General features: G+C 46.3%; 1 protein-coding gene across 4 annotated transcripts in view; it reads left to right on the top strand.

Annotated features, from left to right (window-relative positions):
• Nucleotides 1-17,464, top strand: part of NFATC3 (nuclear factor of activated T cells 3) — a 151,149-nt gene that overhangs the window by 29,190 nt on the left and 104,495 nt on the right. For all 4 annotated transcript variants that reach the window (XM_044987265.1, XM_044987267.1, XM_044987266.1 and 1 more), the window contains exon 2: nt 2,513-3,644. In XM_044987265.1, coding sequence (XP_044843200.1) covers nt 2,513-3,644 — 1,132 coding nt within the window. The remainder of the gene's footprint in view (nt 1-2,512; nt 3,645-17,464) is intronic.

Raw genomic sequence — 17,464 nt, 5'->3', positions numbered from 1 at the left:
TGCTGGGATAGCCAAGGGGCTCTGCATGCTGCATCTGCCCCAAGCGCCACCCCCGCAGCTCCTATTGGCCAGAAACCATGGCCAATGAGAGCTGCAGGAGCAGTGCCTGCAGACAGGGCAGTGCGCAGAGCCTCCTGGCTGCGCCTCCACATAGGAGCTGTAGGGGAGGACATGCTGCTGCTGCTGCTTCTGGGAGCTCCTTGAGTTAAGCAGTGCCTGGAGCCTGCACCCCTGACCCCCTCCAGTCCTCAGAACCCTCATCCCCAGCCTACCCCAGAGCTCGCACCCCTAGCCAGAGTGCTCACTTCCCCCCCTGCATCCCAACCCCCAATTTTGTGAGCGTTCATGCCCCGCCATGCAATTTTCAGACCCAGATGTGGACCTGGGGCCAGCCACAGCGGCCGCTGCGAGAGCAGCTCTGCAGCCAGCTGCTCTGATCACTGCTCTGGCGGTCCTGGGCAGCTGGCCCCAGGGACACCCCCAGCAGCTGCCAATGCAGCTGGCCCCTAGGTTCCCCCATTGTGGCAGCAGCCAGAACAGCTGTGGGGCCCCCCGGGGCTACCCCATCCTGGAAGCCGCCTCCTCCCCTCCCCCCGGTTTGCTCACCTCCTGGCAGCGTCCTCCACCCTCCGCAGTGTGCAACACCCTCTTTCCCCCCCCCTTCCAAAATTCAATCATGAGTAAAAGTCGTGGACCGGTCATGGGGCTGTGACTTCTTTTGTTTTTGTTTTTTTTGCCTTTGACTTGTCCATGACTTTTTATTAAAAATACTCCTGATTGAATCGTAGCCTTAGGTCATGCATTATTGAGGTTGGAGTCGCTACTGGTAAATTCACTGCTTTTATATGCTCTCTTATTGGAGTAGGTAAAATAACACTGGTAGTGGCTCAGTTTCCAAAGGATGCAGTAGTCACTATTAGGAAATTAGTGTAGTTATAACTGTTGGGTGACTGTTTTTTAATTATCATAGTTGTCACAGGGGAAATAACCATTTTCTCTTGGTGCAGACTTACTTCTGCCTTCTTCCTCCCACCCCACCCTATCACCATATTCTTTTGCTCACTTGCTTATATTCTTGATGCTTGCCTTTGTCTTGGTCTTGTCTCACCTCTCATCTGTTATATTCCTGCTTTCAGCAGTGGCACTGTTATAGAGGTTGGAAAGCTTTGGGAGGAAGTAGGGTGGGGAGGTTGCATACAGCTGTGTTCTGTGCCACCTGAAACAGCAGATAAAGAGCCAGAGTTGATACTTCTCTCTGCAGTCTAGCCCTGTAGGATCTGGCCAGTTGCAGTGAGGGAAGCTCAGAGGGGATTACAGCCTGGAGGAGGATGCTAAATTTATTTCACTCTATTTACATATATTGGGAGAGAGTGGCACCAAGGTGAATCAAGATTGTGGGTTTTTTGAGGGGTGGGGGGGGGGAGGAGGGGAGAATACTCCTCAATCTCCAGTAATTGTGTTCATCTGCACCTCTCTGAGCAGGAGCAACAGCAGCAGCTGGTAATTGGAGGCTTTCCTTAGCAGAAGAATAGCAACAGATGGAAAGTTCCAGTGGTAACAAGCAGGAGTGAAAGCCTTGTAGGCCACTCTAATGCTTCTTGCTGATTGAGCTTTTCCAGTGCGGAGGAGGGGGATGGGAGAAGTTGGCATAGAACTGAAGGAAGCAACTGCTGACTATCTTTACAGGGCTTACATGCCACAGCTTTTATTTCTGCCCCATTTTAATGAACAGCTTTTATTGACTCTTGTAGGGACTAGAGTTGGAAAACTTCAGTCTGAAAACGTTAAAGGTTGAGGAAGGATTTCTGGAATAGAAGTGCTCAGGAAATCTCAATTACAAACAGCCAGAAAGCATTCAATTATAGGTTGATATGTTGATCTATCAACCTATAATTGAATGTTTTCTGGCTGTTTGTAATCTGTACACACAGGTATGACTCATGAACATTTTCTATTACTGTAGTATTCTAATTTTAAACATGGTAAATGTTGCTAAGCGTGCTATTCTAATACTTTAAAATACATTTATTAATGGAAAGCTGGACTGCAATAAAGTGAAATCTCTTTGTACACTAATGAAGAGAGCAAATTTAATGGAAAAAATGCAGGAAGTTAAATGTATGAATTAAGTAATGAAGTGACTGTTTTTAAAACTTTGAGTGTTTTATGGAAAATACATTTGAAAATAAAGATTGCAATATGAAGATTTTTATCTGTATTTCAGGGTGTAAATGCATAACCTGTTTTCAAGTGTGCAAAGTCAACATATATCATTAAAATCACTGCTATGCAATGTCTTTTTTTATTAAAATATTGCCACTTTATAGCGGGTATCTAAAAAATCTGAAATAGATTAAGGCTGTAAAATTTGTTTGAGGTGTTTAGTGGGAAAGCTGGAGAGCATTCAGTACCTTGGGAATTGCCTAGAATAACTAATAACTATCATACAAATAAGTTAAACTTCATATACAACATACTACACTTTGACTTTTTTCTTTGGTTCTTTTTTCAGATCTTGAACCAGATGATTGTGCATCCATATACATCTTTAATGTAGACCAACCACCATCCTCTGTAAATCAGCCAATTTGTATCCCTCACCATGGATTGCAGTCACACTCCTCTCCTCTGTCTCCACCAACCAGACTGCAGGGTCATAAAAACTATGAAGGAACTTGTGAGGTACCAGAATCTAAATACAGTCCACTAGGTGGACCCAAACCCTTTGAGTGCCCTAGTATTCAAATTACATCTATCTCTCCTAACTGTCATCAAGGGATTGAAGCTACTGAGGATGAATTGCACACAAATGGCCCAGAAAATGAATATATGGAAAGGCCTTCAAGGGACCACCTGTATCTTCCTCTTGAGCCATCATACAGGGAATCATCCCTTAGCCCAAGCCCTGCCAGCAGCATTTCCTCCAGGAGCTGGTTCTCAGATGCTTCCTCTTGCGAGTCTCTCTCTCACGTTTATGATGATGTAGACTCGGAGCTGAATGAAGCTGCTGCTCGATTTACCCTTGGATCTCCTTTGGCATCTCCTGGTGGTTCTCCAAGGAGTCCAGGGGATGAATCTTGGCAGCAGCCTTATGGATTTGGGCATGCCCTGTCTCCTAGACAGTCTCCTTGTCATTCTCCTAGAACTAGTATTACAGATGAAAATTGGCTAAACCCTAGACCAACATCAAGGCCCTCATCGAGACCTACATCCCCCTGTGGGAAGCGACGACACTCCAGTGCAGAGATTTGTTATGCCGGCTCTCTCTCTCCTCACCATTCTCCAACTCCATCACCTGGCCACTCTCCTAGGGGAAGCATAACAGAAGACACATGGTTAAACACTTCTCTCCATAGTGTACAAGGTCTTAGTCCTGGCCTTTCACCATTTCAGTGTTGTACAGAGACTGACATCCCTCTTAAAACAAGAAAGACTTCTGAGGATCAAACTGCTACTCTATCAGGAAAAATAGATTTCTGTTCTGAAGAACAGGGTAATTTATCACCATCCCTTGAAACTGCAATAGATGATTGCTCTGGATCTCAACATGCATTGAAAAAGGATTTGCCTGGTGACCAATTTCTTTCTGTTCCTTCGCACTTTACTTGGAACAAACCAAAGCCTGGCCATACTCCTATATTTCGGTAAGTGGTATAAAAATGGTAGGAGTTTTTCACTTTTCTGAGTGTGTTACATGTTTAATGTATTTATATCTCGATGCATTATGAGCCTTTTCAAAGACAATTAATTCTATTAGCAATCTGAATATTATAATTAGAAAAAAGTTCATTGGAACCACCAGATCTGCTTCATTGTTAAAATATTCCAGCTACATTATAATGCAGTAATTATTTAGGCTCATATACTTCAATTTGTTGAATGTGAGCAGACTGTTGTCCTTGCACAGAACCCCATTGAATCAAATGAAGTTTCACAAGGACAAAGCAGTTCACCACATGCAACTTGTGAGATTCGGGCCTTAAATTATAAGTTCAAGGAAGAAATACTGTATTCCTGTTCCCAGTGCTTAGTGCATTTGGGTGCAATAAATTAGTAGTAACCTAGAAGAGCAATAAAATAGTAAATATGGCTAAGCAAGAGTGATAGGCATATAAAGAGACACCAGATGGATGAGATACCATCTTTGGACCAACATCTCTCGGTGAGAGAGACAAGCTTATGAATCTCACAGAGCTCTTCTTCAGACCAGAAGTTGGTCTAATCAAAAATATACTTCACCCACATTGTATCTCTAATAGACCTATAAAGGCATACAGTTTATTTGTATAGAACTGTTTTTTTTAAATTCGGTTTCCACTTCTTTTATTCATTTGTTTTGCTGGAATCCTAAAGCGTGAGTGTATCTGGTTATTTTCCGCAATGCCACTTTGAAATCTGTGCAAACTGAAGTAACTGGTGGTTGCTGTTTGCAGTTTGTTTAGCTACAGAAGTGGATTGGCATCTCCTCAGTGCATCAGCACAATTGACATGTACAGTCTCTTCCCCTTCTGCCCTGTTTTTCTGCTGTTTTTTGTTTTTCTGTGTAAAAATAGAACACTAAGAAATAATCTTTTCTTCCCCCCCCCCCCCCCCACTCCTCTTCCTCACTCCCTACTCAGTAGAAGACTACATACTGCTCAGGGTGGAGGGATGGTATCGGTTCATGGCTTTGTGGAGCATGGTCTTATGATCTTTTGGCTGAAAAAAAATGCTTGGATAAGTGGGCTCCTGGCTCAACATGCAGACATAGATACTTATGCAAGTCACTTGAGGCATCTTTCACAGAGCTGCTCACCACTTTATCTGCAGCTGTTGGTGAATATTTTGAAGTGGAGTGGGCACAGGTGAATATAGGGTTAGGCAGCATTCTTTGGTCCTACTCAGTGGGCTAGTCTGATGCCTCTCCAAGAGGGTCAAGGTACCTCTCAAGTTACATATGTACCTCTTTCCCTGGATCACATGTAAAATGGTCAGGGAGAGGGGCTCTCTCAAACATCCATAGGTGTACTGCCCTCAAGATCACCTCATCTCACAATCACAGTTCTTCTAAACTGTTCCAGTTAATCTCTCCACCATTCAATAATGTACATCTGAGACGACTGAAGTGCAATACATGCAGATAATGCCCAGTGGCTATGGCCCCTCTAGGAGGGCAGAGTTAGAGTTGTGTGGGTATGTACCTTAACGATGTATTTCCTGGTTTTCAGACATTTGTTTTACTGCACTCAACATTCTGAAAGGACATGATATAACTGGTTAACCTTAGCTCTTCATTACCAAAGGTTTTTGTCAGTAAACATTTGGCCATGGTTATAAGTGAAATGAGTCTGTGGCTGGTTCAACTTATTATTTCATATTCAGGTTCATTGGCCCACAATGGGTTTCCAGTTGTTTGGTGCTTTGAGGCAGAATCAGACTTGTCCGTTAGTGACAAAGGGCTAAGACCTTCTAACAGCAAAACTAGCCAGTTTATTCTGTTTCCACAGCTGCCAGAGGTGAAAGTAAGCGGGTACGGTACGGCGTACTGGCAAGAGCCAGTACGCCGTGCCGGACCGCACCAGCTTCCGCAGCGGGGATTTAAAGGGCTCTGGGCTGCCCACAGTGGCCCAGAGCCCTTCAAATCCTGCCTGCGGCTCCGGCGGCTGGGCTGGGGCTGGGATTTAAAGAGCTCGGGGCTCTCCACAGCGGCAGGAGCTCTGGGGCCTTTAAATCCCGGCCCTAGCCCGGCAAAGCTCGGGGTTCCCCATGGCGGCCAGAGCCCCGGGCCCTTTAATTTTCCCCTGAATCCCGGGGGGGCTCCCAGCCACCTCTTCAGCTGGGAGCCCCTGGTTGATTTAAAGGCCCTGGGACTCCCAGCCACAGCCGGTGCCCCAGGGCCTTTAAATCTTGAGGCCACGCCTCTTCCGCTTGAGGCCACGCCCCCTCAGGACTCCAGCGGTACCGGTAAGTCCTGTAAGTTACTTTCACCCCTGATAGCTGCATAGAAAGATTCCAGACCACCTCTGCAGAGCACTTACTTTCAGAATTTGTATGTTAAAAATAGTCTTTCTAAAGCTGGATACTTTTCAACTCCACACACAAACTTGAGAATTTATATGACTTCAATTGAATTTCATTCTGAGTTAAATGAGGAAAAATAAAGGAAGCAAGAAGTGTAAAGTGCTCCTCAGAGTATCTCCAGATTTGCATTGAATGGGAGTTATTCTTTCTTTTTTGTTCCCAATGAGAGAGTTTTCACTTCTCAGAGAGCATATAGAACAGGGGTTGGCAAACTTTTTGGCCCAAGGGCCACATGTGGGTGGGGAAATTGCATGCAGGTCAGGCGGTTGGGGTGTGGGAGGGGGTGCAGGAAGGGGCTCAGGGCAAAGGGTTAGGGCAGAGGAGGGGTGCAGGATGTATGAGTGGGCTTAGGGAAGGGAGTTGCCGTGCAGAAGGGATGCAGCGTGCAGGAGGTGGTGCAGGGAGTGGTGCAGAGTGTTGGGAGCTCGGTGCAGGGAGGGGTGCAGAGTGTTGGGAGCTCAGTGCAGGGAGTTGGGGTGCAGGAGGGGTTCGGGCTTTGGCCAGCACCACTTACCTGGAGCAGCTCCAGGGTGGCAGTGGCGCACACCAGTGCCCAGGCAGGCTCCCTGACTACCCTGGCCCCATGCCACTCCCGGAAGCAGATGGCATCATGTCCCTGTGGCCCGTGGGCAAGGGGGGGGCGGAGGGCTACGTGTGCTGCCCTTGGCTGTGCTACCTCCCTTGAAGCTCCTATTGGCTGTAGTTTCCCGTTCCTGGCCAATGGGAGCTGCCGGGGGGGTGGTGCCTGGAGGTGAGGGCAGTGCACGGAGCCCCCTGCCCCCAGGGGTCGCAGGAACGTGGTGATGGCCACTTTTCGGAGCAGCGCGATGTCCATGGCACCTCGGGGGTAACAATCCCGCGGGGCAGATCCAAAGCCCCAAGGGGCCGGATCTGGCCTGTGGACCGTAGTTTGCCCACCCTTGATGTAGAATGAACTAGCACTTCCACGGGTGAACCAGTTTTTCTCTCTGAAGCAGCACTCTCCTTGGGATTTCCCTCAAACGTGACCAGACATTTAAAAGTGGAGAATGTTTCCAGTGGGAACACAGTCTAGTTTTGTACCAGGAGTACCTTTTTAATTCTTTCCTGAATTTCTCATTCTGCTTTAAAAATCAATCTTGCATCCACTCTCAATTTCTGGGATTTTCCACCCTGAGCCTTTTAACCTGCTTGTGAAAGAGACTTTTTTCTAAAAAGACCAGTTGGAAAGAGGAAGGGGTCATGTGGAGAACAAAAGTATTTGATCACATGATTTAAGACTGTACTGTAGTTGGCCAAGTGAAGCAAGGTCTAACATTGAACTCTACAGACAGAAACAGATGCTACAATGTGATAACTTTGGAACGGTGGAAAGCTGCATCCAATCAATTCAAAAAAATCAGGGAATATCCTAGGAGGCATCATTAAGCACAACCCACAAGGGAAGGGGTGGTGGGGGGGAGGCAGGTACAAGTGTAAAGTGGTGGTGGTTTGAGAAGCAGGGACCTGGTTGGGTGTAGACTTGAGGAGGAGCAAGCGGAGCCATGGGGTTGAAATGGGGGAACACAAACTGTGCCATGGATGGAATGGGGGAGATGCATAGCCCTTGCCACAAGGGGAAAAGAGGCTGTGGGTAAAAAGGGAGTGCTCAGAACCCCCTTAGTGAGGGGGAGAATAGAGGACAGTGGTTTAGGGGGAGGAGGAAGAAGTTGTAGGAACTGGAGGGGTATGAGAAGGTGGCACATAGGAAGCTTGTGAGGATGGCTGGGGGAAATAAGTAATGCAAGGGGCCCCTGGCATGTACAATGAGATCTGCCTCCAAAAGCTACAAAATGTGTGGAACACCCCCCCCATGGAGTAAAGTAATTTTGGAAGAAAAGTATTTTAATTCCTCGGATATGTTTACCTTGCAACCTTAAGGTTGTTCTAACATAGCTAATTCAATACAAAAAACCTACGATGTAAAAAAAAGAAAAGTAAATCCATTACATAGAATTATTTACTTAGCAAATAAACCTTGAGAACTACATAAGAATGGCTATACTGGATCAGTCCAATGGTCCATCTAGCCCAGTATCCACCAGTAATAGTTCAGTCTTTTTTTTAAAATATGAAGAGTGCCGGGGAGAGAGGCACACAATAGATTTGTCATTTATGCAGTTTTTTTTCTCAATGGCTCTAGTGCAGGGGTGGGCAAACTATGGCCCATGGTCCACTTGAAGCCAGCCCACGAGCTGCACCACATGGCTCGGCCCCGCTCTGGCCAGGGCGCAGGGTCAGGGGCCGCACCACGCGGCTCCTGGAAGCCACAGCATGGCCTCACTCCAACTCCTACGCGCTCAAATGAGAGCTGCAGGGGTGGTGCCTGCGGGTGGGGCAGCGTGCAGAGCCGCCTGACTGCACCTCTGTGTAGTGGCCAGAGAAGGGACATGCCATTACTTCTGGGAGCTGCTTCAGGTAAGTGCCGCTCAGAACCTGCACCCCTGAGCCTCTCCCCATGCCCTTGCCCCTGCCCAGCCCTCATCCCCCTCCTGCTTTCCAAACCCCTTGATCCCAGCCTGGAGCACCCTCCTACACCCCAAATCTCTCATCCCCAGAGCCCACACCCCCAGCCGGAACCTGCACCCCTTCCCACACCAGCCCTGATTCCCCCTCCCCCCTCCAAACCCCTTGGTCCCTGCCCAGAGCACCCTCCTACACTCCAAACTCCTCATCCCCAGCACCACCCCAGAGTCTGCTCCCCAACCCCAATTTTGTGAGCATTCATGGCCCGCCATACAATTTCTATTTTCCGATGTGGCCCTTGGGCCAAAAAGTTTGCCCATCCCTGCTCTAGTGCCTCAGTGGTTTGACACACAAACTTGAAATCTGAAAGAGGAAGTGTCCTTACTGCAGATGTATCTTCCTGTGGTCTGGTGAAAATTGTTTTATTTGGCCAAGTTAGAAAACATTTGCATACATATACAGTTCTTTGTTTTAAGGTTCTGGCACTGCATAAATAGATATGCAAACTATACCAAATGAAGACTTCCATCTATGATCTCATTTTTCAATTGGCTATAAATATGTGTATGAAGAATAAAGTTGACTGGAGTTTTGCTTTTAAATGCATAGATGTGTCTGAAATAGGATTTGTGAGGATGAGTACGTATAAAGAATGCATGTGAAATAAAACTGAAGTTAGATGTAGCTAATAAATCCATATCAAATTAGGCATGTGTAATTAATGAAGCAGAGGTTCACAGGAGTCCTTGCCCCATTGAGTGACCTTACTGTTCTGTGAATTACATGAGGCCTGCAACTGCTGTAGTTAAGGACATAAATTAGTTTGATTTATTGAAGTTTTTTCCTAAATACTATTGGAGTCCCCTCATTCTACAATCTCTTAGGATATCCTTAAAATATAAGGGATTTTTAAGAGCTGGTCTACATTGAGAACATACATCAGCTTAGCTACGTCTCTCAGGCTTGTGAAAAATCCACACCCCTGAGAGACGTTAGGTATGCTGTCCTAACCCCCAGTGTAGACAGCAGTATGTCAACAGAACTTAGCTACCACCTCTTGGGAACACCTCCTGTTGGCGTGTAGGCAGTGTCTACATTGCAGCAGTGCAGCTGCACTTCTGTAACAGTTTAAGTGTGGACATATGCCAGTTAAAAAGTATTCTTGCACTAGATGAGCTTTGAGTATTTATTTATCATATAGTAGGATGATAAAAAGCAGTTTTAACTTAAATCAGATTAAATGTGTTTATACTAGCTCACATTAGGATTTACTGGGTCAGTCACCCCCTTCCCAAAATAGTAGTGAAAGCTGCTTAAAAAATTGACCCTTTTTTATGACTGAGATCCACCTGTCTGGAGCTAAGAGGTGAAAACATTATTTAAATGTAGCTCATACAAGCCATTACACAACTCTTTTTGTCTTGTCTGTCACATAATGGTCCTTTTTGAAAAAGATATATTTCAGTTTTCTCTCTACTTTTAGTAATAGTAAACAAAGCTCTCTATAGATTTTTTTTGTTTGTTTTTTTTGCCGCCTGATACTGTGTTCTCTCCATTGGTATGAAAAGGAAAGATACAATGATTGGTAGATCAATATTGAAGTTCTTTTGGGCAGACCTGATGACACTCCTGCCCTCCACACACCTTGGGTAAGTATGAGTAACCCCTAAACCTTCCTGCCAGCGTTACCATGAAGACTTCATCAGCAGACAATGCAGAACACAGTGACAATGGAGGGCATGGTGATAAAGCATATGATTTGAGGTGGCATATGAGGGTAAGCTGCATTATATACATAGGCTTTGACCAGTCGCTACACCCATGGGCAGATGAGGCTTTTTGCTCAGGCTGACCGCTCATCTAGGAGAAGGACAACTCGAAAACCAAATTCTGCACCAGTGTCAGCTGCCATACTTATAACATCTATTGCACCAGCATGACAACAGCTGCTTGGGTAAGAAAGGGGAAATGGTTCTGAACAAACATGGCTCTTAAATCCATTCATAGTGCAGGTTGTTCAGACAACTCATTTAACTCTGGTAATTTACCAGAGTCCTGTGGCGATGGGGAAGTGGTGATGGGGACAGGCTGAGGATGCTGCTGGCACTCAGTCACTCTGCAGACAGGTGGCCCGAGAGTGGTGATTGTTTTCCCACAGACCAAGGCAGATGTGGAGCTCATATTCTCCTGAGGTGACAGAGCAGGCCTTTTTTATGCACAGCATTGTTTTCCCCAATCCAGGGAAAGGGGACTGAAAAGAATCCTGAACACAACCTGCCCCTTCCATACCTGTCAGGCTACTGCTCCTGGTTGGTCATCCAACAGAGCGGTCACAATAAAACAAAAAATCAGACTTCCATTTGGGTAATGGAATGACCAAATACAGGAATGTAGAACAGCTCTTATTGCCAAAACACTGAAGATTTGTAACAGACATTTCTGCCTTCAGAGAAACTAGACTCGCTGATGAATCCCACCTTGAGGTGGGATCAGGATATACCTACTACTGGATTGGCAAGGCCAATGATGAGCCAAGGCAATTGTGCGTAAGGGTAGCCATCGTGCTTGACATTGCCAGAAGCTTGACTTGCTCCCCACAGGAGTCAATGACCAATTTATGGTGCTCTATGTAAACTTATCCAGAGACTGGTATGCCACCATTATCAGTGCCTTCGCACTGACAGTAACTCTTAGGAGGAGGAGGAGGTTGGGCAGGTGTTTTATGAAGATCTCAGCTGGGTCGTAAGGGAGGGTGGGGGCACATGAGGGTAAATATATTTGTCCTTGGAGATTTTAATTCTCATGTGGGGGCTGACTCTGACATGTGGGGCAGGGTGATAGGCCATCATGGTATTGGAAGATCAAACTCTAATGGCCAACTACTTCGTGTGTGTGTGTGTGTGTGTGTGTGTGTGTGCCGAGTTCAGTCTCACTATTACTAACAGTCTTCCAACAGGCCAACATATGTAAGATTAACATGGATGCATCCTAGGTCAAAACAGTGGCATATGCTGGACTATGTAATTGTATGGTTTTAAAGACATTAAAAACATGCACATCACTTGCTCTTCAAGAGGCACTGAATGCTGGTCAGACCATTGGCGTGTGAGAAGTGTCATGTAGCTACATTTCTCACCAAAGTGAGCCAGAAGATGCTAAACCACCAAAGATCAGTGTGGCTTCCATGAAAGACCCCAGCAAACAAGTAAAGTTGGAGTAGGCACTGGAGACTGTTTGGCTGAGGTCCCAGAAAACTCCATGGCCATTGAGGCAACCTGGCAGAAGCTCAGAGATGTCATATGTAATATGGCAACAAAGGTTCTTGGCTTTGTAAGGCAGGAACACTAATACTGGCCCAGTGAGTCACCCTGACATAGACTGGCTACTGGAGACCATGCACACCATAGCAAGTCCTGTATCTTGGACAAGAAATCAGCAATTAAGGTGGTCAGATACAGTAAGGCCAAACATACCCAATTTACAGCCAATGAAGAACCAGTGGTGGGAACGGAAGGCTGTAGAACTGCAGGAAGTGACTGACAAGCATGGCATGAGGCCTTCTATGAAGGTCTCCATGATGCATGTGGCCCAAAATCCAATGATATAGCCTTTGTACTCACAGCAGATGGTGACCAGGTGATATTCTTTCTCACAGGACAGAGCACTTTGAACTCCTGAACTGTCAATCCACTATGTCTGAGGAAGCCATTGACTTACTCCTGCAACATCTTGCCATGGAAGAGCTGTCTGTGAACCCCTCTTTAGACAATGTTACTAAGGCCATCAAGCACCTGTTCATGAGCAAGTCTCCAGGCCCAAATGGCATTGCACCTAGTATACAAATGTGAAGGTGTCCACCTGATCAGGAAGCTCACCAGCCTTTTCAAAACTGCATGGGAGCAGGTACCCGGGGGTATAAGGATGCTTTCATAGTCCATCCATAGAAAAGGAAGTGGCGCATATCCATCGGACGACCATTGCTGAATTTCTTTGCTATCTATAGCAAGGAAGATCCTTGTGTGTGTTGTCTTTGGCATGCTTGTATCTCATTGGGTGTATCTAGAGTCACAGTATGGCTTTCATTCTTGTTGTGGCACCATGGACAAGAATTTGTCGGGCTGCAAAGATCTAGAGAAGTTTCGTGAATAGAATAAGGATCCCTGCCTGGTACTTATTGACCCTATTGAGGCCTATGATGCAGTGAATCACAAGAGCCTATGGAAACCCCTTCATAAATTTGGCTGCCCAGATACGATTTTCATCTGCTCATTTAATGATGGCCAGGGTGATGGAGTGTGGTGACTCATCAGTAGCCTTACTCATACTAACATCATCTAGCAATGATGCGTAATGTCTCTCTAGTCATCTTTGCCATTGTTTTTTTCAGCCATGGTCATGTTCACATTCCAGGACTTTGACAGAGGTGTACACATCCAATTTAGATTGGATGGGGGGTGGGGGCAGGTGTCTATTTAGTCTATAGCGACTCAAGGCCCACACCAAGGTAATTGAACAGCTATTAAGAGAGCTCCTGTTTTCTGATGACTGTGCCCTCATTGCGCGTGCGCGCACACACACACACTCTCTTAAGGCCATTCAGTTTATTGTGGACCTTTCTGCCTAAGCCTCAAAATTCTTCAGTTTTACAATGTCTGAAAAAGATGGAGATCATGTACCAGTCAGCACCAACATCACAAGCCTCATGATCCCACCCCTCTACTTGGTCAGGAAATTCTGCTGCCTGGGTAGCATACTTTCCAGTAATACCTTGTTGGATGATGAGATCATTCAGTGCCTGGTAAAGGCCAGCTTGGCATTTGGCAGGCTCACCCATAGGCCCTGGAGGAAACGTGGAGTCTGCCTCAGAACCAAGATAAAGATGTATCATGCTGCTGTACTGACCTCCTTTCTCTACCACTGCAAGACATGAACACTCTGCACATGTCACATCAAGCAGCTAAAGAGCTTTCATCTTCGCTGCTGGAGATCTATCTGCAACATCAAGTTGCAGTCCTGAAGTCCTTGAAGTGCCAAATCTCTGGCAGTGAGAGCATGCTCATCAGGGCTCAACTTCAGTGGATTGGACACATTGTCCACATAGAGGTTTCCCACATACTGAAAGCTATGCTGTTCAGCCAGCTGAGCATGGGAACCCACTCTAAGTGTCAACCTCACCTTAACTATAAACACTTTGAAAGCTACCTCATAGCATGCAAGATAGACATTAGAACCTGGAATTTGTTGCATTGAACAGACCTAGATGGAGAAGTTTGTGCCGTGAGGCTGTGTCCACTTTTGAGGAGTGGCATGTGAGGTCTTTGCAGAAAAAAGAATACATCATAAGGCCAACGCCTCCAACTCTCCCCGCAACGGCATTTGCAAACCAGGATTGGACTCGCTCCCCATGTGAGAAGCCATAAAAACAAATAAACCCAGAACTCAGGTCAACACTAGTGGAACATACATGTGTCGAAGCGATGGGAAAATCCAACATTGCGAACTGTTAGGAGTATGTTTATTGGATCTTATTTTTCTCTTCCCTTTTCAGTTAATTAGTATTCTTCCATTAAACTACCCAAATCATTAAATTTCTTGTTAGCTGAATCTCTTTTCTACCATATCATGAGGTGACTTTTTTTCACATATATGTATTCCATAGTGTCAAATATGCTAGGAAGATCTTTGATGGTGCAAGTTCACTGATAACCAAACATTCTTCTTTGGGAAACTCTGCATATTCCCATTTATGGGATACTGCACCATCTTGTGGTAAAACCCTCTTTTAGGAGCATCAGCTAGTGCCTTTGTGCTCTCTCCTCTCCCCTCAGCTTTCCAGATGTACTGAGAGTGAGGCAATGTAGGGAGTGGAGCACCCTCCCACCTCATTTCCGTCCAACTGCATGCCTGGATGGATGTGAATCCCTCCAGTCTCTTCAAGGGGACTTGTTTGTTCCAAAACAGCTAGTTAGTGTTAGCAAGAAGTTAGGGTGTCTCCCTAGTTTTGGGGTATGGTAGAATCAAAACAAAAAAAGTCCAGGGTTTAAAAGGTGTGCTTCCTGCTTTGCTGTCTTCTCAATTTCAGATAACCACATGCTGTGCATGAAGTGTCAGAGAAGGCCAAGTACCTTCTGGGTGTTGGATCGGTCAGACCTTCACCCCCAGGGCCTGCAAGAATGGGGAGATTCATCTGCAACTCTTTCTGCTTCTTGGGGTTAGACACACTGGATCCGTTAAGACTTTGGTTGCAGGGTCTAAAGAGTCAGTCTCAATCTGGTGACTTCCGTCTGTTCTGGCCAACTGAAGGGTTCCCAGAAGCCAGAGCCACTATAAGGGTGGATTTGGTTCCTGCATTTCTCTGTCAAGCCCCCAGCCTATTCATGTCCGAACCAAGGGCCGCATGGTCAGATCTCACTGCCCTGGTTCTGGAAGAAAGTTCGAGGACTAGCTCGGCAGCTCTTGCTGGTGCCATCTCTCTTGCCTCACAGCGATTCAGCTGATATAACTCCTGTGACTGCAGAATCAGCGTCTGTTCCGACTGCCTTCTCCACTTCCTAGAAGATGGATGTAAGTAGTGCCTCTGAATTAGGGCCATCAGCACTTTCGGTCTTGGATGCTGTGGCACCAAGGAAAGAGAAGCATGGGAACAAGACCGTCAGTGTTAGTGGTGCCAGGTCTTGCATATCACAGCTATCGAATCTGTCCAATTCTGATAGAGCCACTACGAGCCAGAAGCAGAGACCCGTTGCATCTCCAGCTTCAGTGACAAGAAAGATGAGTCCACTTGTATCATTGGATCTGATAATGTTCAGACCTTCAGATTGACTGTCACTTCCTGACTCGATCTGTGTCCGTTCCAGCTGCCTCCTTGGTTCTGGAGTGCTGTATCACTGTGGTAGCTCAGGTCCATCTCTCGGCTTTGTCGCATGCTTTGGATTCACGTGTGAAATGTGTGGCGCCTAAAAGGAGGTGTGTGTCCTCAGTTCCAGAGTTGTCAACTTCGTCTCCTGTTAGGAAGGAGAGACCAGATCCCGTTGCTGGTTCTTCCCTGAAAAGCTTCCCAATTCTTCCTCCTAGAAACCCTACAAGGTCTTTGTAAAGAGGTGGATCCCTATTCCTTCCTCAGGATCCATTATTATCCACAGTACGCTTTCTCTGGTCCCTTTTCCACGATGAGGCCAGAGAAGAATGCAGAGACCTGTAGCAAGGTTCAGACCACTCTTCGTTCCACCTCCTGTTGGCATGTTCCTGACCCCTAGTTTTTGGAGTGACGGGCAGTCCTGGGGCCCATGGCCTTATTGGAGGCTACCTCAGGACTACTTCGTCCATCTTCTGTGTGGATGGAGAGGTGATATTTCATCTGCAAAGAATCTGATAGCCCAAAGATCCTCATATCTGACGCCTCCAGACATAGGCACTGACTTTTGTTTTTGCCAATGGGCGCTTTGGAAGAGCGGGGGTTTGGGGGGGCACTCAGCCAATTTGGGGGAGGCTGTTTTTCAGCATATTTACACACTTCTTTCATAGTCTAGTTACTGAATGTCTATTGTTGGTATCTTTACTATTTTAATTAAATTGTTATGAACTACATATTACATTATCATTAAGTATATTAAAATCATTGCAATCTACATGCTGTCTTCACTTAACATCCTAGTTTAAAGACATTGCCTCTCTGTAGCTTTCTGGATGAAACTGTCAGCAATCTTACTCACATCTAGTTCCATGGTATTGTCTTGATGCATGTTAAGGACAACTAAGGGTACATCTACACTACGGGACTATTCCGAATTTGCATAATCCGGTTTTGTAAAACAGATTTTATAAAATCGAGTGCACGCGGCCACACTAAACACATTAAATCGGTGGTGTGCGTCCATGGTCCGAGGCTAGCGTCGATTTCTGGAGCGTTGCACTGTGGGTAGCTATCCCATAGTTCCCGCAGCCTCCCCCGCCCCTTGGCATTTCCGGGTTGAGATCCCAGTGCCTGATGGGGCAAAAATCATTGTCGCGGGTGGTTCTGGGTAAATGTCGTCAGTCACTCCTTCCTCTGGGAAAGCAACAGCAGACAAGCATTTCGCGCCTTTTTTCCCTGGATTGCCCTGGCAGATGCCATAGCATGGCAATCATGGAGCCTGTTTTGCCTTTTGTGCCTGTCACCGTATGTGTACTAGATGCCGCTGACAGAGGCGATTCAGCAGCGCTACACAGCAGCATGCTTTTGCTTTTGCATGACAGCAGAGATGGTTATCAGCCATACTGCACCATCTACCAATCCATAAATTGGTAATAAGATGATCATGGCTACCAGTCCTTTTGCACTGTTCCATTTGCTGCTGTCATAAGTGCCCCTGGCTGCTCTTAGCCAGGGGCGCAAAAGCCAAAATTGGGAATGACTCCCTGAGTCAATCCCTCCTTTTTGGTATCTAAAAATAGAATCAGTCCTGCCTAGAATATGGGCAAGTGTACTAGAGAACCACTGTATCAGAGAACCAGAGAGCACAGCTGCTCTGTGTCAGATCCTGCAGAAATTGAGCTGTATGCTATTCACAGGGGGTGCTCCTGCAACAACCCCACCTGTTCATTTCATTCTTCCCCCAGCCTTCATGGGCTACCGTAGCATTGTCCCCCCACTTGTGTGATGAAGTAATAAAGAATGCAGGAATAAGACACAGTGACTTGTTAGTGAAGGCAGCCTCCAGCTGCTATGATAGTCCAGACAGGACAGTAAGGAGTGCATCCCTCTGCTAGTTCAGGGGCACTTGAATCTTTTCTTTACACATGAAGGGTGGGGGCTGATGGAGCTCAGCCCCCTGTTGCTGTGACGATGATGGATATCAGCCATACTGCACCATCTACCAGGAAAAATTAGGACCAGGCACCCTTGATCGACCTGACAGATGCTAGTACGCATGGTTACCAG

Source organism: Mauremys mutica, chromosome 14, assembly GCF_020497125.1.
Source record: "Mauremys mutica isolate MM-2020 ecotype Southern chromosome 14, ASM2049712v1, whole genome shotgun sequence".
In the NCBI taxonomy this organism is placed as follows: Eukaryota; Metazoa; Chordata; order Testudines; family Geoemydidae; genus Mauremys; species Mauremys mutica.
This window is presented reverse-complemented; position numbering and strand designations above follow the sequence as displayed.